Source organism: Topomyia yanbarensis, chromosome 2 (genome assembly GCF_030247195.1).
Source record: "Topomyia yanbarensis strain Yona2022 chromosome 2, ASM3024719v1, whole genome shotgun sequence".
In the NCBI taxonomy this organism is placed as follows: domain Eukaryota; kingdom Metazoa; phylum Arthropoda; class Insecta; order Diptera; family Culicidae; genus Topomyia; species Topomyia yanbarensis.
The window spans coordinates 40703742-40730664 of NC_080671.1; the positions used below are offsets into that span (position 1 = coordinate 40703742).

General features: G+C 39.8%; 2 protein-coding genes across 2 annotated transcripts in view; both read right to left on the reverse strand.

Annotated features, from left to right (window-relative positions):
* Positions 1-26923, reverse strand: part of LOC131683327 (cGMP-dependent protein kinase, isozyme 1) — a 118697-nt gene that overhangs the window by 34669 nt on the left and 57105 nt on the right. The window contains exon 2 of the mRNA XM_058965205.1: positions 8699-10368. Within this exon, the coding sequence (XP_058821188.1) occupies positions 8699-10075 (1377 nt within the window). The 5' untranslated portion in view covers positions 10076-10368. The remainder of the gene's footprint in view (positions 1-8698; positions 10369-26923) is intronic.
* On the reverse strand, positions 20550-23972 carry LOC131679442 (uncharacterized). The gene has a single exon (XM_058960172.1). The coding sequence runs from the start codon at positions 23970-23972 to the stop codon at positions 20550-20552; it is 3423 nt and encodes a 1140-aa protein (XP_058816155.1).

Sequence of the window (26923 nt, forward strand, 5' to 3'; positions counted from 1 at the left end):
TTCCGTGGCACGGAGGGCCGAGTGTCATATGCCATTCAATTAAGTTCGTCGAGTACGGCAAATACCCGTGTGTTTGTATGTTTGTGTGTGCGTCTCTGTGTGTGTATGTGACCAAAAATCTCGCTGACTTTTCTCAAAGATGGCTATTTTCACAAACTCGGTCTTAAATGAAGGGTACAACGTTCCTAACAGCTGCTATTGAATTTCTAATGTATCCGATTTCCGGTTTCGGAATTACAAAGTGTACGATTACGCATCAAATCCCGATTTTAACGAATTCTGCGATGAATGCATAAAGGTGAAAAAATTTCCAAAATGTGACAACAACTGATTAGATTTGTAGTGCTAGGTCAGTCACGGGTTTCCGCAAATTAAAAAGCCAATAACTATGGCATTTGGATTAATAAACTTATTCACTTTTAGAATCTACAAAATTGAAACGGGTAAATGCATCCGGTACCCGGTAATTCGGATTTTGGGAGGGATGTTCCCGTACCAGATATGATTTAAAACTTTTAATAAAATTCTAGCAATATAAGTATCCAAATTCGTGAAATTGTCGCAGAAGTCTGTTATTTAACGTTAAAAAACCATACGGCAATGTATTCTCAGAACGGCCACTCACGGTCCCATGGGAACTTGCTCCGGAATGTCCGTTCCGGGGTCAAATTACCAAATGGTTCTAAAACCATGAGATACAGTCTTCCGAGGCATTTCCAAGAATTTTGATACCAATATTGCTAATATTCCATTGAAATTCACAAATAGTATATCAATACTGGAACATTTCTACGGAAATACGGAATTCCCGGAAACCAGATGAATTCATCCGGTACGTTTTCAACGAGTCTAAAATTAGATGAGCTCCATGTGAGCTTTTCAACTGGCAGGTATCCGGGTACCGTTGTCGGCCTGATACGGGGTAAAAAAAAAATCCAGGAGCCCTTCCCCATACCCCCGTTCCCCGCATCATTCCCCAAAAGCTGTGCTTAGTGATGTTCTAAGATGTTACTAAGTAGCAATATCATGCTTGGGGAAGAACACTTGTATTTTCAAGATTAAAATATGAAAAGATACCCGGGTACCCTGTCGGACACATAACGGTTAACATCAAATGACGACGATGATTTTTTACCGTTTTCTAAAACATACCTAGATATAAAACGAAAAACAAACAATTAGTTTTTAACGCCAAAATGGCAAATTTTCGACCAATAGTATCTTGGGAGAATTCAATTGATGCAATATCGTCGCTGTTGTGCTATGTTACGACAAACGCCATTTTGGGGCAAACTGAGTTAGATATGCCACATCACTTGTCTAAAAAATCTCTACAAAGTTCTACATTCTGCTTGGTTACTGAGATATAGCGAGAAACGTGCTGAGAAATTTTTAATTTTTTGCTTCAAATGACTGTGACTGGAGATTGGATCAAACTATCTGAGAAACACAATGGCATAATCATTTTCAAAACAAAAATGCACGAATCGTGAGAAAAATGCAATTTATGTTTTAAACCGGAAATATAGCATATTTGGCAACACTGTAATATAACTATTTTTTTCATGATTCCCTGACTCATTTCCTTCAAATGCATATCACTCATTGTTTATAGACCAAATGAAGCCAAAGATATGAATAACAGTTAATAATTGATGATTTTTTTTGGGAAATTTTCCATGCACGATTATGACACGCCATAGAAATTTTGTCATCAGTACACACCTATGACACGTGTGAGTGTGACTTTTGTTTACATTTATAGCACAAACTCGTAACATAGTCGACTGCTCTTCGTAATATTTGCGAGATTAATACAGAATAGATAGAAGCACCAATTGTCTTCTTTGAATTGTTTATACCGTTTATAAGTTTCTATATAGAAACTTTAATTCCGACTTTAAAAATCGTTTTTCGCGAAATATGCAAAATGCCGCTTGTCATAAGATAGCACAACCGTGACGATATGCTCTTTCTTTTGATACCATGTTTTCACAGATTAATCACCTTAAAAGTGAAATATTTTTATGAATTTTGCTTTCACGAGTATTTTGAGATGATCCTCAGCAAATTTGTAGCTTATCTTAAATATTTTGAAAGTTGTCGAAAAGACTTCAGCGCCCATTTTTCATCACAGTAATGATTGCTTTAAAAAAACCAGCCGAATTTTATATTTGTTTTTCATTTTTCTATCTACCACCGTTAGTAATATTCAACAAACAGTTGTAAGATGTCAGGATTTACCTTCATCCTCGCCTTTATCACTTATCATTGCTTAAATTTGTGTTTGCCAGCAGCTAGTTTTCAAACCTATAACCATTGGATCGATTTGGAACTTGTCTCGGATAATGAGCAAAATAAGTAACTTCAAATAAGTAAAACCTGTTTTAATCCACCTAACGGTGCAATTGTGCCTTTCTCATTTCTTCAAACGATGACTCCATGACAGATTATGTTCAATATAATTGTGGAAATGTCTATTACACTCTTAACCCTAGAACGTTTCACTTGCGTTTTCCAGCCTAGAACGTTGCACTGGGGTATAAATGTACCCCACGCGTTTGATCGCATTTTTCGCAGGTAAAAATGCAAACAAAAGAAATGTATAATACATCACTTTCTTCGTGTTTAAATTTTGAAAACAGCTGTGCAAGTGAAAGTAAGGAATTTATTGAATCAATGATACATAAATTGGTTTGAACAAAATAAAAAGTGAAAAAATCGCTTACCATAATTGCGAATTTTGAACCGATTTGAAAAAAATCAAATGATTCTAAAAATTCAAAGGATGGACTTGAAACGGTAAAAAATGGAATTTCGATATATTTTAAAAAGTGCAAATATTTTGAAGAGTAAAAGTTTGAAAATCGTGTTTTGGAAAATACCACGAAATGGGGTGGAAATTGAAATGAAAAAATATTTCTGACCAGTAATACATTGGTAACACGCAACGTTACTGTTACTGCAGTTACTGTGCGCAAATTATACTTGCGAACCATTGCTTTGAAAAACTATAAAATATAAACAATAAAACAATAAAAATGAGCAAAAATGAGAACAACTTTTTTATCCGCTGCAAAATTAAATTAAATAAATTAAATAAATGATTAAAAACGATCATATAATACTAGTTGTCAACGACCCTTCGGTCAACGCGCTTCACTCGGACAACATCTGCTCGCAAACCCATGGTTCCCTGACATGAGCCGTTCACGGACAACAGCCCTTGCTACCCTATCATAGTACAACGGGGAAATCGACAAAAGAAGTCAGGCAAACCGCATGGAAGTGAGTCGAGTGCTGTGCTAGTAAAATAGTTGGTAACATTAACCCATTATTGCCCAACCTACTATATATAGTGGGTGATAAGAAAAACTCCTATTACTAAAACAATAACGTAGAACAGGCATTATAAATGAATTATTATTGTTCGTATACTCTTGCAGAATACGTTTAGAGAAGTTAGAGTGGTTAAACCGGTGTTTACGCTTTGTTTTCAATCAATTTTCCCTTAAGGAGTTACACATTTCTGTCAGGATGAAAAAAAATCGAATTTTTGTAAATTAGATATTCTGAAACTACATACGCTGAGAAAATTTTTCTCAAAATTTCATTAAGATCGGAATACTACATATTGAGTTATAGCTATTCATAGACCGCTACCCATCGACCACTCGTAGGCGGTGCGTAGTGTTTGATACGCTAGACCGTTGACTCGCTGCATCGACAGTAAAACTCGATTATCTCGGAGTTGTATTTTGTTGAAAAGTTCATTCGCGGCGATCACGATATCTCAGGAACCAATTAATCGATCAAGCTGAAATTTTCACTGGTTGTTCCTTATTATATCGGCTGCTTTGAGTACGAAAATAATTTTACTGGAATGACCACATCATTTTTTTCCGATCGGAAAACTCAATTTGTGATGCTCGTGAAAAATAAGTTGGGCAATAATGGGTTAAGAAGCTATTCTAGCTTAATTTCTAAAATGTTATAATTTATAAGAGATTAAAATTAAGATCATTGAGGGCCTAAAAGTAGTTCCCGTACAAAAAGTGGTAAGAAAAATAATTTTCAGCATTTACACTCAACTATCCTATAACCACCATAGGTTCAGCGAAACGCTTACCACAGAAACTAATAGTATAAACGGCACCGGTAAAAGTTAGGTGACCAAAGCAATGTAATTGCAGTTATCATTTCTACAATTTCTACAATTGTATTACCGTTAGGTTCTCAGGATCAAGTCGTTCTTGTTATTGATAAGGCGCAGGAAAAGCGAAACGAACAGAAGAATACTAAACGTAAGACACAAATTTGATTTAATGAAGTATTTTACATGAACTCAGCTATTTCAGGAAATTTTGAACTCCGCTATTCAATAAAGACTTAAAAATTTGGTAACCTCTTCTGCTGCGTTGACGCCCAATCAACACTAGTTGTTATTTACGCAATAAAACAACCAGTATTTAAACTGGTATTGTCACGAATCACATTTCCACTGACAGCACGAAATCTGACGAAACACTAACGGCAACCGTAAACAGGGGTACAAATGTACCCCACGCCTACTTTGACACCTGCTTCCACAAAGGCTATAAGCAAACCACCTTTTTCTACTCTTACTAGGAACTCTAAATTGAATTATGATGAGGGTCCCAGGTCGGTAAATACCGAATTCTCGTTTTCATACGACTCCAAAGAAGGCGTGGGGTACATTTGTACCCCAGTGCAACTTTCTAGGGTTAATACACTTTGCACCTACACACGCTCGCAGGACCTGATGTCCTCCTTACTCCCCTAGCTACGCTCCTGTAAAATCCATAAATCCTATGTCAGTCGAAAGAAAATTAGGTTGACGATTTTCAGAGTGATTGCATAACCTTTCTATATGAGAAAAGCAAAGGCAAAAATTTGCGAAAATACAAAAAAGTCAATCTTGGTCGACTTTTTTTTCGAGATTTGATCAAATTTCAACGTTTCATGCATTTTAAAGACATTTGGCATTAAAAATATAAATTCGATTTTATAATTTTCTTATTCAGTTCCTACTTCTGTGAACTCAAAAACCGTCGTAGATGCATATCAAAAAAATATAAGTTTTATCGTTGACGTAATTGCAAGCATGATAGAATTTAACAAACCGTAATTCACGAAATGACGAAATATAACCGTGCTCCGTTTAATTTCACATGAAACATATACATTACATGCGCAATGACATAAAATTACACTTACTGCCATTCAGAACAAACGCTATATGTGGAGTAAAATTACGTGATTTACGAAATACAACGTCATGTAAAATTAAAATCAAACTTAAAAGTAAGTCATTTTTGATGCTCGTATATGCCGGGGTCAGGATACGTAAATTTACACGATGTTTTCTAGGTGTATGGCTAATGTCAAAACGACTTTGGGGTGTCATTAGTGATTTAGACTGTTATAGTGGTATCAGTTTATATGTGTGGTCGCACTCTTATAATTGTGACTTCAAGAAGCATCACTCCTAAAACCCAACGAAATCGTAAGCCTCTTGTTTTGTCGTTTTATCAGAGAGAGTCGAAGCCCCGAAAACATTCGATCATTTGTATTTCAAATTACAAGTTAATCGAAACTAGAGAACAGTATCTAACCGGGCCTCTGAGATCCCTTGTCTTTTTGTGGGTTAAAGCCGTAATTCCGGAAACGGATTCAAAGCGACATAAAATTCAATAGCAGCCAAAAAAAATTTCGACATACCACAATATCTAGTCGTTTCATGCATTTTGGAGATATTTGGCATCGAAAGTACTATGCTTCGATTTCTGAAACTTCATGTAGTCCCCTTAAGAAAAAAAAATTGTTCCGGCTTATGTGGGAATTTCATATGTGACCGGAGGGTTCGATCTATATTTCCGGAACCATATAAGAGAACCGTACGAAATTTTATACACATGTATGGCGATTATATACTTTTCATTTGGGACTAAGTTGTGAAGATCGTCCCAACCATCCCCGATAAACTGATGTGAGTTTGTTAATATTTATAGGTGGTGATTCTTCCGGGGCACTTCCGGAACCGTCTATGATGGTCAATGCGGTCGTCGAGACTTCGGTTGGCCGTCAGTGACATAGAACGGCTAATGCAAGTTGTTTGACACAAAGATATATTCATTTTAGCAAAATTTTTACCTTTTTGCCTTCATCGAGGTATCATTTTAAGTTGGAATTTTCTATGTGACCGCATGCCACAACACGCAACACCGGAACCGTAAGTCGGATCAGAATTAAATTTAATAGCAGTTTACGGGGTAGTAAAAGCTTTCATTTACGTTTGGTTTAATCGGTCTAGTAATTATTATTCTTGGATACTTTCGCCTGGGCGTCCGGATCCGTCAATGGTGGTCAATGTGGCCAAATAAACTTTAAATGACTGTTAGTGACATAAAACTACAAATCCAAGCAGTTGCGGTCACATTTTTGAAAAAATCTCACCTTTATACATTAATCGCAGTATCCGTTGAAATCGGGATTTTCTGCGTGATCGTACTCATCATCCTGTAATTCAGGAACTAGAAGTCCAACCCACACAAAGTTCAATAGCAGCCGATGGCAACGTTGTACCTTTCATTTAAGACTAAGTTTGTGATAATCGGTTCAGAAAATTCCGGGAAACCGATGTGGACAAATTATATCAAGATTTTCTATGTAACCGTACTCCTCAACTCGTAACTCCGGAACCGGAAATCAAAACTAAATGAAATTCAATAGCAGCCGAATGGAGCCTTGTACCTTCCATTCGTGACTAAGTTTGTGAAAATCGGTTCAGCCATCTCCGAGAAAACGATGTGGATATTTTGTTAATATATCCGCACATACATACACACACAGACATTTTCCAATCTCGACGAACTGAGTCGAATGGTATATGACACTCGGCCCTCCGGGACTCCGTTAGAAAGTCGGTTTTTGGAGCAATTGCATAACCTTTCTATATGAGAAAGGCAAAAAATGATAAAATATATAGAAAGAAAATATTTTTATTCCTTTTATCACTTTCTTCATTTCGTTTATTTTATTCGTTCTATTTATTTTATTGATTTTATGAACCCTCTGTATACCCTGTTATTTATAAACAACCACGTTTTCAAACAGCTATAACTTTGGGGTCAAACAAGATTTCCTCACAAAAAAGTAAAACTAACAATTGTGACTATCCTCGTTTATTTGAGCGCTAATAGTTACAAAAAATATCCGTAGAACTGAAGTTATTGCAATTGTTCTAATTGGATTTCACTGGAGCAGTACTGCCAGAGACATTTTCTGTTATCGGTGAAAAATATATTTTGATATATCTTCGTTGTCTTCAAATATTGTTGAAAACTGATAAATTGTATCAATATAGACTGCTTTCGGCTATCTTTTCTGCCGAATTGACAACTTTGCAGAAGTGTCGGTTGTAAAAATTGAGCAGCTTCTCACACTGCTAGATAAGAATCTAACTTGATCAAAACAGGTTTTTCGTGTTTCTTTACTTTAACACTTTTAAGAAAAACGGTTTTGGAACCATGTTCAAGAAAAATATTGAGTATGAAAATGTTAATTTTATCCATATTATTCATATTATTTATATTATTGATATTATTAATTTTTTTGTTTTTATTCATATTATTAAATTATTAATTTTCACCAGTTTCATTTATTTTATTAAGTTTCTTCATTTTATTATTTCGGTTTAGTCAGTTCTTTTTATTATTGGATGACAGTTTGTTAGCTTGAAACAATTCAATTTACTATCTTAATTTCATTATTTTTTTATATTGTCTAGTTTTCCTTTGAGCTAATTTGATTTATTTTTTTAATTTTATTTATATATTTCATTCTGGCCATTTCATGAATAACTTTTTTATTTATTTGCTTCATAATTATTTTAAATTTTCATTTGTTTTATTATTTTTCTTTCATTTATTCAATTTATTCGAAGTGTTATTTGTGCAGGACTGGAAACTGTGCTTATCTCACATCTTAAACCCTTACCTCCACCCCCCCCCCTACCTTAAATCAACTACAGCAAACGTTCATTAATTGGGATTTGTTTCTAAAAAATTTGATCGTCAATCACCTTTCCAGAGCTTCTTAATATATTGTATATTGAAGATTTTCGTGTCATTTTAATTTAGATTGCCGTTGACAGACTGATTGGAATGAAATTGTCATTTAGTACAATAATCTAGATTCAATCAATCGAACATAGATGTAACATTTCTAAAACAATTGCGGAAACCAAGCCGATTCACAATAATATTATTGTTTCGTATATCTATTGACTCAATGGTTCAATTGGCGTGACAAAAACATCGCACTTTAAAGTTTTCGGTTTCCCCCGAAACAAACACTCGTCTTCAAAATCAATGAACACTAATTCCCAACGAATGTCCGTTCAATGCCAAACACCAGTGGCCGACTTAATTCGATCTTAATCAACAATCAGTCGCTGGCCGCTGGATGCGGGCAAACAATCTTAGTCATTCCGAGCCAAGCTAAACAACGATCAGAACGTGAGACGCTATGTGCTCTTCCACGCATCCCGTGATCAGTTTGTTGTTGAAAAAGTCAATTAGCGTTGTGGCGTCACTTTTCAATTGAAGTAGTAGCAATTCGTTTAAACTTGATTAAATGTCATTTCCCTTTTTTGTTCATGTATCCATCAACTCACCTTCTCCTTGACCGGTGCGTCGACATTCGGCACAATCTTGGAGGTTTTCCGCATGAGTGACGATCCATTGCCCATTGGTCCTAGTATACCGGACAGTATGAAGAACTCATGCGCTGAAGAGTCTAGCTTTGGTTTGACGGTTCGACCCGCCGAGGAACACGGAGTCGGATTCAACAACTGCGACGGTGGGCTCCGTGGGCTACTCTCATTGCTACTACTGTCGCTATTACAAATACTTTGAGCGCTATCACAAATAATATCACTACTGCTGGTACCTGGAGTTGCTAAAACACCACTAACATTCGCTTTGCTCGTTGGAATCGGAATACTTCGCTTGTTCTCCACTAATTGAATATCACTTTCACAGACAGTTTTATCGTCTTTCGCTAGGTCAGGTTCTTCACTGTCACCACTACCGATTCCGGCATACTTGAGTGAGAGTTGTCGGATGTTGCGATTGCTAAATGAACTTCGACTAGGATTTTCCTCTGCAGTAAACGACACATACGAATCCTGTGAACTGCTTAGCTCTTCGGTTCCACAACTTTGACAATTCTGCTGCTCTTCTTCTTCATTCACTTCGTCTACACTCGAAGACTCGGAATAGTTTTGCGCAAAGGAGCGCAGTATCGAATCTACGCTACTGTCGGATGGCGATAGTCCTGGGAAGCTTTTGGATCCTTTCTTCAAATAACCTCGTCGAGCCGACGGAATGGAAACGGACGCAGATTTGCCTTCTTTACTGAACCCGTTGCTATTCGGTGCTACCTTCTTGAGTACGAACTCCGGATGAAACGCATAGTCCGGATCGATGTTCGGAATCGACAGCCGCTTGGAATGTGTCGAGTGCAGAACTTCAAACTCTCCAGCTTGGGCAGAAGTTATCAGCGCCCGTGTCGGTGATTCGCTAATGTTATTCGCGTATTTGTTCTCGTGCGTGAACAAAGTAGTCGTGTCGGGATGTGCGAAAGCATGGAGTACCTTGATCTTGCGAAAATCCTTCTCCGATGTCGAAAAAGGCCTACTGCGATTGCGACTATTGCTGCCCACACCTTTGGCCACCCCTTCTCCGGTCGTGGCGTGCGGTCCTCCACCCAAGGAGCTGCAACTACACTTCACGTACAAACTGCCACAAGTGTTTGACTTGCGGAACCAGGCGCGTAATCCCGTATTCGCTGGCTGCTGCAACGGCGACTGTGACTGAGAGTGAACTGATTTCTCGATTTGGGACTTTTCTTCTCCCAGCTCGAAAACCGTCATCGACGCTGTCGCCGCTGGTGGTGTGAGTGCAGGGCCGGCTACCGCTGCTGCCGCTACTATGGCCGTTGGTCCACCATTATCACCTATTTGTATATTTTCCTTGTTAATCGTCTCCATTCTGAACTACTGATGGTGAAGCTCTGCCGTCCGTCCGCGCCGTGGGTGGCAAAGGTGTACCGTACCCAGCCTCTCCCTCCCTTTGCTTTGTCCGTCTGCTACTATATCTTGATGGAAATGAACCACTTTTGTTCCAACTGACCGGAGTAAGGTCGAGCTTTTGTCGTTTGACCCCTTTTTTGGGGTTGTGATTTTTACTATTTCCCTTCCGTCTGCTTTGGTGAGTGCTCTGCTCTGCTTCTGATTTTCCTAAACTGATCGGTCAAAGTAGAGCACACTTCGGGGGTGGTTTCCTGCGGAAGGGAGAAAAAGAGAAAAAGTAGTGAAAACTAAGAATCAGATCCGTCGTCGCGAAGCATGGCTCGCGTGATAAGAGCTTGTGTGTACGAATGCGAGGCTTAGGGATGCTTCAATATTGACCAGAGATTTATTTGAATGGGATGGATTGGATAGGATTTTGTTGAAACTTATGAAACTTATTGAAAGTTTCTGTTAAAGTTTTATGATCCAAGAGAAACTTGGAATTTTTTTATTATTTTGTTAGTAAACAGCTAAGTAATTATTGAGTAATTGTACTATGCCGTTCCAATCATATTTGTCCCATATTCCAAATCATTCAGTCGAGAAAAATGCAATGCAAGTTTTAAACATGTTCTTTTGTGTTGGACAAAATTATACTATCAGCATACTGTTTGTCATTCAATTTTCCATTAGTACAGCTTGCTTTTGATGACGCATCATGAAAAATACTTTTTGTCATAGTGAATTGTTTTTTAACGTTGAAATTCTTACGTGAGACAATTATGCTGGAATATTGATCTAATACTAGTTAAATCAAAGTATGCTTGTTCCAGAGTGGTACGCTCATTAGCAAACCTGAAACACTAATAATTTGGGAATTTCGTTTTCCATTGTGTTGCGAAAATGAATGTATTACAGCTACTCAAAATATGTCTAAGTGTGATAGTAAAGACGAAGTACATTGATTCAACGTTCATTTGATTCAAGAGCAAGTTAGTTATGGAATTTGCGTTTCAACTTCGTCTCATCAGAATCCAACACTAACTTAGTGACAGGACTAAGCTAGTGCCGGATTGACGCTAGCTCCAAAGAACGAGAAGAAAAAGGTTTTTTGACATACACGTGAATCGTGAGGAGCTTATTGCAGCGGTAGAACCTGTGGATAGGTTGGGGATGAAGCATCTGGCGGTTTGGATCTAGCATAAACAACTTGCTGATTTTCATAACTGTTGAAAGAAGTGTGTCTAAAAATATAACATCAATTTTATTAAAAACCACTCTTTCGTTCAACAGAATAATATTTCTGTTTTTGTTCATGCCTTACTTCATTTATACATGACCTTAACTAGGGATAGGATCACCCAGCTCGCTATAACACTCAAACGAGTCTTACCTTTGCTGTTGCTGGTAAAAAAGTGAGTAACACGAGGATAGCTGCGCCCTGACCAATGGTACGTGTGCTATGACGGAAACGCATCGATCATTTCTATACAAGCTGGCCTTATCGAGGAGGAGGATATATGCATTAAGGTCGTCGAATAAATGTAAACGAGGAAATGGTAATACACAGATGGTTGGACACCTGGTCCTGTCCGGGGCGCAACCGGGAAGCATTTTGATGAGGTCTTCACTTGATAACCCAAATACGAAAATGGATTTGTTGCTTCAAACAAACTTTAACCTTCCGGGAGTCACGCTAGTGCACTGAGTGCACGCTGCTCTGAAAATCTGGCGAAATCGTCTTAGAGCAGCTGCGGCTGCTCGTTCAGTGAGCTAATTGTGCGACTTCCGGAGGGTTAATGGGTTATATATGTTTAGATGCAGGAAAAAGTTTTAATTTTTGGTAATTTATGTAGCTATATTTTAATGAAATACTTGTTATACGTCTAGCGTAGTACAATGTCCAATTTGCAAAATCTACTCGAGAACGTAAAAAAATATTAAAAATTATCGAAGCTATAACAATTTTCGCAAAACACGTTTTGCCTTTCTCATATAGAAAGGTTATGCAATTGCTCCAAACATCGACTTTTTAACCGAGGTCCTGAGGGCCGATTCACATATACCATTCGACTCAGTTCATCGATATCGGAAAATGTCTGTGTGTATGTATGTATGTGTATGTGGAAAAAAATGTCACCTCTGTTTCTCAGAGATGGCTGAACCGATTTGCACAAAATTAGTCTCAAATGAAAGGTACAACCTTCCCATCGGCTGCTATTGAATATTTTTTGATCGAAACTCCGGTTCCGGAGTTTCGGGTTGAAGAGTGCGGTCACACAGCAAATTCCCATATAAACTGGTACTAACATGATATCCAAATGATGAAATACATATTAAAATGTATGCAACATTACTTTTATTTGCGGATCTAGATTAATAATGGCCAATTGAAGTAGTTTTGACCACATTGGCCACCTATGACGGTTCTTGATGCCCTCGGAAAATCGCCAAATTCCTAAGTTAATATCCCGTCTATTTCTCAATGAATTCTTGATCGATTTGAACAAATTTCATTTCAAATGAAAGAAATAACACTGCCATTATCTGCTATTGAATTTTATTCCAATCTGACTATAGGTTCCGGAGTTATAGGTTGATTAATGCGGTCACACAGGAATTTCCCATATAAACCGTTACGATTAGAATATCTCAGAGGTTCAAAATCTACTGAAATGGACAAAAAATAACTCTGATTTGCAGATCTAGATCACTGATGGACAATTAAAGATTCTTAGTTATTGTCCACTATCGACAATTCCGGAAGTCCCGGGTCTCTGGTATATTCCAGAATTAAAATCATATCGTCTATTCGGTGATGACTGAACCGATTTTCACAAACCAAGAATCAAATGGAAGGTATACAATGCGGTTGGTTACACCTCCGATAAACCCTTCCCCCCACCATTCTTTCGAAGTCTTGTTGGCCACATTGCCCACCGTAAAATGTTCCGGCAGTATCGATAAAAAATGTCCATCGTTCAAAATTACCAAACTCACATTAGTTTCTCAAAAATGGTCGGGCCGATTTTTACGAAATGAAAGGTATATTATCCCCATAGATTGCAATGAAATTTCTTAGGAATCGGATTTATGGTTCCAGAAATATAGACTGAATCGTTCGGTCACGTATGAAATTCCCAAATAAGCTGGAACAATTTTTTGCCTTTCTCCTATAGAAAGGTTATACGCAAGGATGCAAAATGCCTACCTTTTCTGCGGCTGCAATTTTTCTGCCTACATTCTCATTTCTCATTTGACGCTGCTGTCGTTCGCTATTGCAGGACACCCAGCGCTGTACGGCAGTCTGTAAGCAAAGCAGTAACATGACAAAGAAATACAGCCCCCAGTACAGCCACCAGACGCGAGCGGTACAGCTTTTCTTTCCTTATTTTACACTTTTTAATATTTTTAATCTATTCAATATTTTCAATCACAAACGACGACAATGAATGCGGTTCGTTTACGCCACGACCGGGATCATCGCTTTCGTGTACGGGCCTCTCCCTTTGACTACACAGAGAAAAGTGTACAAAGCGAGAGAACAAACTTTACTACACCACACTCTCACCGAGCAGTCGGAGTACAGCAGCAAAACAAAAATGTATTCTACTGCTCTACGGGAAAATGTACTCGGTTTGGCTACCGTTCTGGCAAGAGCTGTAGTGATGCGTCGCTGTAGCGGGCTGTACGGCTTGTGCAAATGTAAATATACCGAAAAAATGTAGTTTACCAGTACCTTTGGCATCCCTGATTATGCAATCACTCTGAGCATCGTCAACCTAATCCTAATTTTTTTTCACTTGCATAGGTTTTCTGTATTTTAACAGAGTCGTAGTTTGGGGGGATACGGTGAGGGGAACGCCCCCCCCCTCACATCACTCACCACCCTTCCCTAAACAGCCCTTCCCTCATCAAGTACCCCTCCACTATGGGTCACAAGGGCAGTTTTTCGGTACAAAAATCAATAACTCCCAAACCGTTCATTTTAGAGAAATTATGTCTGAGAGAATATTTTTGGGAATTAAATTGGCTTTCTTTTAAAGTAAAATGTAGCTAGGGTGGTCCTCTCGAACATTATTTTCGAAAAATTATTTTTCGAACAAAATGGTATAGCAAGGTACTTACTTCAGCAAAGTTGTAGAAAAATATTTTTCAAGTAACATTTTCAAATACATCAAAGTTATAGCATTATCGGTTTTCATGTTAAAATTATTTTTATTCTTTAACTTAGGGTGTTTCTGAAAAAGTCAGTTTTTCAACTGTAACTTTTTAAATAGTGGGTCTATCTTCATACCCTCTATGAATAAATTTTAGTACTTTTCATTGCGCATATTTATGCTGAAGATAGTGAATCGATATCATTTTCGTTATCGAGTTACGATCATTTTTTAAATAAAAATGATAGTTTTCAATGACCTCTAACTCAGAAGGTTGCAAAAAGTAGGAATCGTTCAAGGACACGGCAGTTAAATTACGAACAATTAAATAATCGGTTGAAAACTTTTTCGGCAATCGTAGTCACCGCAAATACGTTTTTGGAAAACATGATTTCGAGATAATCGCGATTGTGCTTTGTGGTGTTCGCAGTTATATGACCCCCAGAGCAGTGGCAGCGTTTCTCATCTTGTGAGCAGCTTGGATACCGTTATAAATAAAACATAAGTACCACTACTATATTACATTGATGCTCCTACTAACGTACACTGGGCAATACAAAAATGAATTCCCTTCACAATGGCTCACCTCAAGATAAGATGGATGTAGAAACAAAATCGACTCCCCGTCTCAAGATATATCCATGTTCTGCCACCGGGCCTTATGTGATCCGTTTCCGGGTCAAAGTGTTTGAATTTGCAGTGATGTAGCGATAATCGGCCGTGGCGGAAATATCGAAAATTCGCCCTGATAAGCTTCAGATGGTGGTAAATAGTTTGAATCAGGCAAATGTTATTGCTGACTACGGGCCTTTACGACGGATTAGAGAGTTTACGTACCAGCAAATCGGGTTGAAGTGTGCGGGATCGGGATCGTCTGACGGAAAGAGGACATATATTAACTCAGACTCTTATCGGGTGATATTCGCCGGATCAGCCCTGCCTAACTACTTTCTCTTTGACAAGATTCGTCTACCTGTTCGCCCTTTTGTGACGCGGGTCATGAACTGTACTAATTGTAAACAATTTGGATACACAGCCTCGCATTGTAGTAATAAGATTCGTTATGGCCAATTCATCGTACGAGGTCACGGATTTGATCACTGTTATACAGTAGAATTGCAGAAGCATTATCCCAAAAATCGATTCTTTTAACATTTTAATAAATAATTTGAAACACGATGCATTTGCATTATGCGAAACATGGCTTACTTTAGAAATACACCTGAATGTTGACGATTTTAATAATATTCGCTTGGATCGAGAAAACTATTACGGAGGAGTACTTTTGGGGATCAAAAAGTGCTATTCTTTCAATCGACTCAACCTCCTCTTGCCACCAGGCATTCAAGCTGTCGCTTGCCAAACTAGAATGAAAGGCAAAAACCTTTGCATTTTACCTCGAGCCTCAGTTGGCCACCAACAGCTTTACGATATTGCAGAACTTTTCCCCGAACCAAGGCTAGTTTTAGGTGATTTTAACTTCTACGGTACGACATGACAACTTCAATGTGACTATCGTTCCGCCGAACGATCTTTCGCCGCAGAAGGGGGTGCTGGGTCTAGTTAGAAGCGTCCTGCGGTACAAGCCACTTCTAATTCTAGACTAAGTATAGTTTGTGGCACCTGCGTTACAAATACCACACGCTATAGCTTAATAAGCCGGGAATTCCTCGTCCAGTTAGTATCGTTCTGCGTAACAAACCAATACTAATTCTGGTCGTAAGACAATTTGCTTCCCCGCTTGCGTTACAAACAAGGAAGTAATTTGACTTTGGATTTAACAAGGTGGAAAAACCAACGAAGAACTCCAGGGTCTGGACACGAAGTAAAGGATTTTCGACTGAGTGAAGTGGTACTTTCGACTGCTCGATTTCAACTTGATTTTATTATACAATTTTTTGGTTTATATACCTACTTTCCTAAAGCTAGCTATTTACAAATAATCGATTTTTGAATCGATTTTATTTGGATTTGTTTTGGTACAGAATGTTAACAATGAATATTGTTGTCAACTCTGCACAAATGTTTTATTATCCAAGCCACCGCGCGAAGTCAAATATCGATATAATTATCGTCTTCGAATGCGCTGTGACCGGCAGTGGCACCGAAAATGCCGATGAAGCATATATGACCCTTGCGTGAGCGCGCATTGACTCATCATTGGGCGCACTTGAATGTAATTTGATTTTCCTTCTGCCTCTTTAGGTCAGAACGAACTGTTCTATGTTGCGGTGGTTTGTTTTGATTCTGCCGAACGGTTTTCTTGTGCTCGCTGCGAACAGCTGTTTATGATTTTGCGTCGGCGACATATTGCCCCCCGTAAGTCTATCCCATAGACCTTACGAAAAACTAGCCGACGCGCCGATGGTCATCTTGCTTGTCGAGATTTTCGATGCCTATTTGATTATAAAGGTTCATATAATATTTACTTTTGTTACCTACTAATGATTTATGTTTTTGGAGCCTAGTTTAATATTTAATAAATGATAACGTTCCTATCTTTCAAGTTATTTTTTAATATTTGTTTAAGTTATTAATGCACTTGCTTTAAATTTGTGTAACACTATTTGCAGCTGTTGTTCGTGGAATTATTCTCGGTGGTCGTCTTGGAAGTGGAGTTGGTCTGCTCGATGTTCTAATGGTGTAACGTCGACTGCCTTTCTTATAGTAAAGGGCGCTGATTATCGTGGCTACAACAAGTACTGATGATACCGCTGCTACTATGACCGGAACATGATGATTTATCGCCTTTGTTTCAGGATCGTTGTGATAGGATGAATGGGTTGCAGCTATCGGATCAAGTTCTGTTGTTTCCCAAGTGTCTTCTGACGCATTGAAATTGTCGTTTTTCCATTGAGGTATTTGATCGTGGCGTTTGAAGTATATTTTTTGTTGCTTTGAAGTTCCGCCAATGCTAGCGTACGTTACGCTGTGCTTGGTTCGTATTTCACAACCAGGATCTAATTTTACAACCGCTATGTTGTATGAGGTGAAATTCAATTCCTTATTGCAGAGTATCGTGATTGTATTTGGATCTTTTGCGTAGTATAGTAGTGTGTTTGGTTGTGATAATATGATTACTTCCGCGTAATCGGTGGGCAGGTTATCGAAAGTTGTAATATTGCAGTTTCTTACGGGACGCTTGTGAAATATTGCTGCTGGCACGCATGACATTTCCATCTGTATTGTTGGCTTGAAGCAGAGGAAGTGTGTTTCGTTTAGTTTCCTTGCCTCATTAGAGGGATAGAAATACTGGTTGTGCTGATTGATGGCGATTCTTGGTTGATCAACATGAATTTTTGTTCTGTTTTCAAAGTCTGGTATAGCTATAACCTTGAAATTTTCGAATGATTAGCTCTTAGTATCACAATAGATCTCATCGTGATGTGATACGAATCATTCTTTATTTTGAGTTTATAATGGGTTGCAAACTCATCCTCGGGTATGTAGTGATTTGCAGGAAGTCGCAGGTTCGCTTGTTGGATGAATTCATTTCTTTCTTCTATGGTGATGGGTATACGTTTCAATTTTCTGTGACGTGTGAGAATACTCTCGATCAGTTGTTTAGCCACCATTATTGTGTCCATCAGATGGTTGGCTAGAGTTTCTGCATAGTTCATCGCGAACTGTTTGTTCAAAAGTTTGATTCCATCTAATGCGTGGTGAATCCGTTGTTCAAATTGATTGTTTTGTTGCAGGGTTCTTTCCCTTAGCTGATTCATGCTATGTGTGACGTCATGAATTTTTTGTTCTTCGTTCATTCGGATAGCCTCGATTTGCTCTGTCAGATCATCGCCTCCGAATAGTATGTCTTTAAGGAATCCAAAAATTCCCTTTCCTCTTTTTACTCGAGCTGGTTCCAAAATTTCCTGCTTCGCGGCGTAACACTGTTGTTCAATCGAGGTAGCCAAGTCGATGAGTGTTGGATTTTTTATTTTCTGCTTTAGTCCATTTATAGCGTCTTCGATGTTTCTGTGTATCGTGTCAATGAGTTTTACATCGTCGGTGGGAGATATGTTTGTAGTAATTTGTGTGTCCCAAATTCCGGTTTGTATTAAATAGGTAGCTTCGTGATCGAATAAAAGTCCCGCATTTGGTACGGGTTTGATGGTCATACTAGACGTTGTATTTAAAGATAGTACTGCTGCTGTAGTGACGAGCATTTTTGCCCACATGTTTGGCCTAGCTCGAATAGTTTTCTTTTTCGGTTTGGTTGGATGAGCGGCTTTGTGCTTTTCTGCTAGTTGTTTTACTAGCTCTATGTCGATTTTTTGTCGCTTACCCCAATCTGTCATATTTGCCTTTGCATTTGAGCTACTATTTTGCGGGAAGACGTCTTTTCGTTTTGGTGATATTTCCTGTATGTGACCGGTGAATACCGTATCTGCCTTTACGTCTAATTTGGCCAATTTTACAGTTGGCCTAACTAATTTAGAGTTTTCAGTGCGAACGACCGCAGACCTTGTTTGGCCATCCTGCGCCTTCCTTACTTCGGTTATAATTCCTTTATGAAACTTCCCTTTCCGTTGTTCGTCTGGAAAAACAACGACATCATCAGGCTGGAGTGGTTCTGTGTTCTGTTTCCATTTTTCTCGTTTGTTCAGTTTAGGAAGGTATTCTGTACTCCACCGATCCCAAAATTTAGTAGTTGCCATTTGAGCCTTTTTCCAGTGTTCTCTTGTTGCCTCGGCTCGCGACGTGTCGTCGAGTGAAGGATACGTTCCTCCTGCGCATCCAATCAAAAAATGATTTGGTGTCAGGGGTTCATCATCGTTGGAGCTTAATGGTATATGTGTTAACGGGCGACTGTTCAGGAGATGCTCTATCTCGATTAGAGCATTCCTAAGTACGCTCTCCTTGGGTTTTGATACTGGCCATAGCTTTTCATTTAGTAATTTTTTAACCTCTTGTATCATACGTTCCCATGCTCCTCCAAAGTGTGGAGCTGATGGTGGAATAAAATTCCATTTTATTCCTTCGATCGCTGTTCTGATTTCTAATTCCTTCATCTGATTACTTGCGCCAACCATATTGGTGCCGTTATCGCTGTACATTTCACAGACCTTGCCGCGCCTGTTTTGTAAGTTTTTTATGCAGATGAGAAGCGCGTCTGTACTTAAGTCGTCTGCTAGTTCCAGGTGTATAGCTCGAGTAGCCATACAGGTGAAGAGTGCACCCCAGCGTTTTTCACATCTTCTTCCTACAGTAACTTCCATTGGTCCAAAGAAGTCTATACCGGTGTGTGTAAATGGTTTTAAATTTGGAGTGGTGCGGCAGCTTGGCAATGTGCCCATTTTTGGAGGGTGAGGGCTTGCCTTCTTGTTTCTGCAGAGTTGACATCTTGCATTCACTCTTTTTACTGCCGCCCTAATCTTGATTATCCAGAAATGCTGTCGTATTTGAGCTATAACTGCTTCCGTTTCACGGTGTAGAAATTTCTCGTGGTATTGTTTTATGATCAAATTCGTTATATGTCCCTTGTTTGGTAATAGTACTGGAGTCATGTTTTGTATTCGTCCGCTGATTCGGATGAGACGGTTTTCATCTAATGCAAGCTCGTGATCTGCTACAGAGCTGTTCTGGTAAATACCTTCGCCGTTGATCAGAGCCACTAGCTCGGATGGAAAAGCTTCTTGCTGTGCTTGTTGTAACAATAGGATTTCTGCTCGCTTATAATGATCAGAAGTAATTGTCTCATCATATCTGGAGTTTGATACTTTCGTCCTCAATTTTTCCATGTATTTGAGCCAGTAACAAACTGCCTTCTTTAGTCGTCCCCAATCCGAGCACCAAGTTGTGTGCATAATAATGTTCGCAGGTTGTATTTCTTGAACGCTGCAAACCCTTTTTTCTTCTGAAGTTTCAATGACTGCACCTTTCTCCTTTGGCCATGATTCCACTTTTGTATTTAGGTACGTCGCTCCTGTATACCATATAGATTCCGTAGGTTGGATGTTCCGTGTTGCTTCGTCTGCCGGATTCATTCCTGATGGTACCCACCTCCATTGGGAGATCGTTGTGTCGTCGAGTATTTCGCTTACTCGGTTGGCTACAAATGTTTTATACCTGCGATGGTCACTTCGTATCCAGGAGAGTACAGTGGTGCTATCTGTCCACATGGTTACGTTTGTAATATTCAATCGAAGTTCCTTTAAAACGGTTGTTTTCAATCGTGTGCCTAACACCGCGGCTTGAAGTTCTAGCCTTGGAATTGACATGGCTTTATTTGGTGCAACTCTCGTTTTTGCTGCTATTAGGCTTACGTCGTATCCATGTAAGGTTTCTGCTCGTATTTATGCTGCCGCGGCGAACGCTGATTCTGATGCATCAACAAAGATATGCAATTCCAATGATTTTGCGTCCGGTATGTTGGGAGAGAAACACCTAGAAATTCTCAGATATGATATTGTGGATAGTCTATTTGTCCAAATCGTCCAATCTTCCATTAGTTTCGTAGATATTTTCTCATCCCAGTCTATACCTTCTTTCCAGGCTTGTTGCATTAGTAATTTACCTCCAATCGTAATATGCGCTATTAATCCAAGAGGGTCGAAGATTCTGGCAATTGTTGAGAGGACTTCTCTTTTGGTCGGTATGGCGTTGGACTTGAAGTCTGCTATTCTATACCCAATTGTGTCTTGCGTCGTGTCCCAGTATACTCCGAGGACTTTCTCTGATGTTGCAGTTTTTTCAATAAATTCCTTTTGGGTGGATTGTCTCGCGACGTTGCGTTCAGGTAGAACGTCCAGCATTTCGGCATCGTTTGAAATGATGTTTCTTAGTGTGAAGTGTGCAGCTTCATGAATTTTTATAACTCCGAACGTGACTGCACTGGCTTCCTCCGCTGTCGAGAAACTGTCCAGATAATCGTCAACATTGTGTTGTTTTATAATGGCGTTCGCTGCCACCGGATCGCAATCTCGGTAGTTCTCTGCGTTTGCATTCTTTACTGCTTGGGCACATGCAGGTGAGCAGGTTGCTCCAAACGTCATTACCTGCATTACGTAGTGTCCCATGGTATTTGAAGCCTTACCGTCCCTCCATAAGAATCGTTGAGCCTCCTGATCCTCTTTGCGTATTTTAATTTGTGAGAACATCTCTTGGATGTCTCCTGCTACTGCGCACTTTCCTTCTCGGAATCTCAGTAAAATTCCAAAGAGCGATGTCAAGTTATCGGGACCAGAGAGTAATTCAGTGTTGAGCGATAATCCTTGTACCTTGGCAGCTGCGTCAAATACAAGTCGCGGTTTTAAAGGTGTTTTATTAGGATTTACGACAGCGAAATGAGGCAAATAGTATGTTTTATCGGTTGTTAGTGTTATCTCGTTTGCTGTTAATTTTCGTGCGTATCCCTTTTCAACGTATTCCTTAATTTTGTCCGTGTACCATTGGGCAAACTCAGGGTTTTTCCTCATCTTAGTTTCAGTGTATTCTAACCTCTTTAATGCTCCCTTGAAGCTTTCTGATTTTGGCATTATGGGCCTGGCTTGTTTCCATAAAAGGCCAATTTCGTATTGACTCCCGTCATACTTCATTGTTTCTTTTATCAATTTTTCAGCTCGTCTATCCTCCTCGCTCTGTTGGTTAGTGGTGCTAACCTTAACGCCAAACTCTTCCGTTGAGAAGTATTTCCTCATTTCTTCTCGTAGTGAGTCTTGCTCCTCTACTACACAGGAATATATTTCTCCTTGATGTCGGGAGTTGGTCCTTCCGTAAATGACCCATCCTATTGGTGTTTTAGCGGCAACTGGACCGACTTTGCTTGCTCTCTGTTTTGTTGCTGTTAATAGTCGGGGATGATCAAGTCCAATAAGTAATGTCGGCTCAGCATTCTCGTATCCTTGAATAGGAAGGTTTTTAAGATGGTTGTAGTTGTCATGAAGATCCTTGTAGTCAAGTGTCTGTCGTGGCAAGGATAATTTTTTTACTGTACGTACACTTTCCATTTGGTATCGAATTTTGTTGTCGCCTGATATTTTGAAACATACGCTTTGGCTTTCGTTATCTTCGTGTACGGAGTCATTTGTCCATTTTATGCATAATGGTGATACTGGCCCTTGCAAACCTAAATCTTTGGCCAAGTCGTCGAGGATTAGACTGTTCGATGAGCCGTGATCCAAAAATGCGAAGGTTTCTAATTGTCTTCCTTGCGCATAAAGTGTAACCGGCAGTATTTGGTAGTAGACCTTATTTCTTTTGGTAGCGTGTATGTTAGTGCGCACATCTTCTTGTTCCTTCGAGGTGGACGATGTTGGAGCTTGCGCATCTATTTCTTTCACTTCCTTCTTATCTTGGTTCTTCTTGTTGTCTTTTGATTGTCCTGAAGGTTCCTTGATTTTTTGTTTTGTTTCCTCCTTTTGGGAGGCTCGTTTTTCATCATTTGTTTTTGGTCTGACGTGAAGAAATGTGTGATGATATGCTGTACATCCTTCTGTTCTGCAGTTTGGCCTCATTTGACAGTTTCTAAAGGAGTGTCCTTGGCGTAAACAGTTAAAGCACATGCGTTTCTCTAGTGCCAGTTCTCGTCTTTTTTCCACACTCATCTTTTTAAAGACCGGGCATGCTACTATCCAGTGTTGTTGACTACAACAGGAACATTTGGCTTGGGATCTGGATGTTGTTTCAGCGTGCATATTGACTCTTGATTGGCGCTCATTTTTCGGGTTTTCCTTCTCAGATTGACACACCTTTTGTGCAATAAGAAGTGTTGCTCTTTGCTGTTGCGGTTTCAAAAACTCGTGTAATTCCTTTAGTGTGAGTTTTTGCCGTGGTCGTCCTTCTTGCGGAATCATTGCTTCTGCTTCCTTGTCCGCCCATTGTTCTCTTAAGTTCAGTGGTAAGCGGCAAACAAGTTCAGCCATCTGCAACGGATTAGTTAAATAATCCTCACACTGTATCATGGACATGTTGGACACCAAATTTCCGAGAGTCACTACGAAGTCCACCATGCTTTGAGGGTATTCCATGCGTGGGTTCCGTAACTTTGCCAAATCCTTCCATAGTTCGTTGTATATAGCCAACGGTTGTCCGTAAATACTATCCAGAGTTTCTACTACATGTTTCTCGTTTCCTGGATCCATCAGCAAGGCACTTACGTGTACCTTTGCTGCCTTGCCTAGACTTGCCATAAGTCTGTTTATGTTGTCGGTATCGCTGAATTGACCTTCTCGTTTGCTTTGTTCGTAAAGCCGTTTGAAATTTGGCCAATCCTTGTAATTTCCGTTGAAAACTGGGAGGGGTGTTGCTGTTTGCCTCCTCAGTAAGTTTGTAATTTCATCCGGCAATTTGATTGTCGGAGCCATTTGTTGTCCCGCTTCGGGGTCCATTTTTACTTGGTGCATTTTGGTTGCCATCTCAATCATGGCTTTTTGAAATGCCTCATCACGCAATTTTTGGCTTTCCATTTGTGCCTCAAATTGGCGTCTTAGCAGCTCTACAGTGTCTGCTGGTCCGCGTTCCTTGGACACACTCCTGGTAGTCTTCTTCTTTTGATCCTCCAGCTCCTTTCTTAGTTGCTGGAGCTCCATTATTTCCTCTTTGCACTTTGGGCAGTGCCAGAGGTCCTTAGTGGAGGGTCTTTTCTCAAGTTTGGTGCAGGTCATGTGGAACCAGTTCCAACACTTTGAGCACTCGACCATCCATTCGTCCGCGCTGTCCTTATCCTTGCACAGGCGGCAATTCCCATTCGGGTTGTGCGCGTATCCTCCAGATGCCATCCTTTAGATCCGCTTTCTCTTTCGGCTTGTTTTAGATTCACTAGTGATATATCGCACGGTGTGATATATATTGTGATATCTTATTCAAGCACTGTTTGTTTTCACCGAATCCGCTATTGGCTGCGGATACGCCTTATTAGCGATTTTGTAAGTGACGCGTATTGCAATGCGTATTACTGTCCGTTATAAGCTACGGACACGCTGTGTTTCTAGCGTTTTTCCACCACAGTTTGTAGGTGTTCGCTTAATGTTTATGCCTTTTTCCACTACCGTAGCTTGGTCAGTGTAGGACTTAGTAGTTTTTCTTTACTTCGTGCCTTCTGTGGCGAGAATTGTGAGGATAAATCCTCTCTGGAGCCACCATATATCGTTCCGCCGAACGATCTTTCGCCGCAGAAGGGGGTGCTGGGTCTAGTTAGAAGCGTCCTGCGGTACAAGCCACTTCTAATTCTAGACTAAGTATAGTTTGTGGCACCTGCGTTACAAATACCACACGCTATAGCTTAATAAGCCGGGAATTCCTCGTCCAGTTAGTATCGTTCTGCGTAACAAACCAATACTAATTCTGGTCGTAAGACAATTTGCTTCCCCGCTTGCGTTACAAACAAGGAAGTAATTTGACTTTGGATTTAACAAGGTGGAAAAACCAACGAAGAACTCCAGGGTCTGGACACGAAGTAAAGGATTTTCGACTGAGTGAAGTGGTACTTTCGACTGCTCGATTTCAACTTGATTTTATTATACAATTTTTTGGTTTATATACCTACTTTCCTAAAGCTAGCTATTTACAAATAATCGATTTTTGAATCGATTTTATTTGGATTTGTTTTGGTACAGAATGTTAACAATGAATATTGTTGTCAACTCTGCACAAATGTTTTATTATCCAAGCCACCGCGCGAAGTCAAATATCGATATAATTATCGTCTTCGAATGCGCTGTGACCGGCAGTGGCACCGAAAATGCCGATGAAGCATATATGACCCTTGCGTGAGCGCGCATTGACTCATCATTGGGCGCACTTGAATGTAATTTGATTTTCCTTCTGCCTCTTTAGGTCAGAACGAACTGTTCTATGTTGCGGTGGTTTGTTTTGATTCTGCCGAACGGTTTTCTTGTGCTCGCTGCGAACAGCTGTTTATGATTTTGCGTCGGCGACAGTGACCATTTTGAACACGGGTGAAATAACACATCGCTGCGGTAAGATTGCATGTGAAAAGTAAACCCTGATCCCCACGGCAGCGACTCTCTGCCAATCGTAATTACTATTGCTAACGTTATTTCGTATGACCTCACACGAAATATTGATTGAAAGAGCTACGCGTCCGCGATATCCGGCCAAATCGTATCCACACACGAGTTTCCTCCGTAGGAAGAGTTCGGGTTCCTGGCTGGCTAGATTCTCGACACCGCGATTCAAACTCAGACTAAATGCGCACCAGACGCGAACTTTCGTAGCTGTCCTCCCAACCCATGGTGGGAAAAACCAGCTATCTATCGACAGTATGCGATGTTAGAAAAGCGAATGAAGAGTTTAGTGAAAGCCAAGGAACGTAGCTACTGGCGCCGGTTCGTTGACGGGCTAACGAGAGAAACATCGATGAGACCTCTTTGGGGCACGACCCGGCGTATACGAAACCGAAACAGTATTAACAAGAGCGTGGAATACTCAATCCGTGGGATATTCGATTTCGCCAGGAAGGTTTGTCCGGATTCCGCCCCGGAACAGAAGATCCATCGCGCCACGTCCCCCTTTTTCGATTGTGGAGCTCTCTGTGGAGTCGCAGGACCAGACAGAACCAAATTCGACTTATTGAAGAATCTGCCACACTACCAAGAGACGCTTGTTGAATTTATTTAATAAGTTTCTAAGATTGTCCCTCATGACTGGAGGCAAGTGAAGCTCATTGCCATAAAAAAACCAGGAAAACCCAGCCTCCGATCACAACTCCTATCGACCAAGTGCAATGGTGTCTTGCATCCTGAAGTTGTTCGAAAAAATGGCCTTGCTTTGCCTTGACAATTGGCTCGAAGCAAATGACTGACTGTCAGATACACAAGTTGGCTTCCGCAAACGCAACGGAAATTGAAATGGCCTATGCTAGTAAAGAGTAGATGATATCAGTTTTCTTGGATGTTAAGGGGGCTTGGACCCTCCAGCTGGGTATCGAATTCTCCATGGAGAAAACTGAGTTACTCGTGTCTAGTATAGCTTGGGGTCTGGTTTGACTCTGAATGTACCAGGGGATGTTACATTAGCTATCTGAAACAGAAGTGACAACAAAGGATCAACTTTCTCCGTACAATATCCGGAGCATGGTGGGTGACCAAGGAGACTTGATCAGGCTATACCAAATAACGATATTGTCGTTGATGGAGTACGGGTGTTTCTGTTTTCACTCCGCTGCGAACATACACTTCATCAAACTATTATTGTTTGCGTATTGCTTTGGGGTGCATACACTCGATCCATACGATGAGGCTAGAAGTGCTGATGGGAGTGCTTTCGATGAAAAATTTAGGACCTCTCATATCGATTGCTCATCCGGTGCGATATCTTGTGCCCATTGGTAACTGCAGAATTTTGAAAGGCTTGTCGAGCTCAGTTCTCAAACCCGATGTATGTCCTTGTACTTCGATTACATGGCACATAATATCAATTCTGCTTTTTTCTTAGTTTGAATAAAATTATCTTCAAATTTTACCAAAATCAGATGAAAAGTGAATTTTTAACATGTCGTTGAAGCAAGTGATGTCAAGGATTTGTGTTCAATTCAATTCATAAGAATTCTTCGTACCTTCGAATTTTAAACGGCTATGTAGTTCGATTGGAGTTGTTTTGAGTGCTTCAGAAAGAAGAATGAATGTGTTAAACTATAGATTTAAGCTTTTTGGGCAAATATCACTTACGTTTGTTCTGAATTAAGAAAAATCAATTGAGAAATTGAAAG

Bases quoted from the DNA above. Each gene is read 5' to 3' on its own strand.
- LOC131679442 (XM_058960172.1), bottom strand. From the start codon at position 23,972: ATGGCATCTGGAGGATACGCGCACAACCCGAATGGGAATTGCCGCCTG.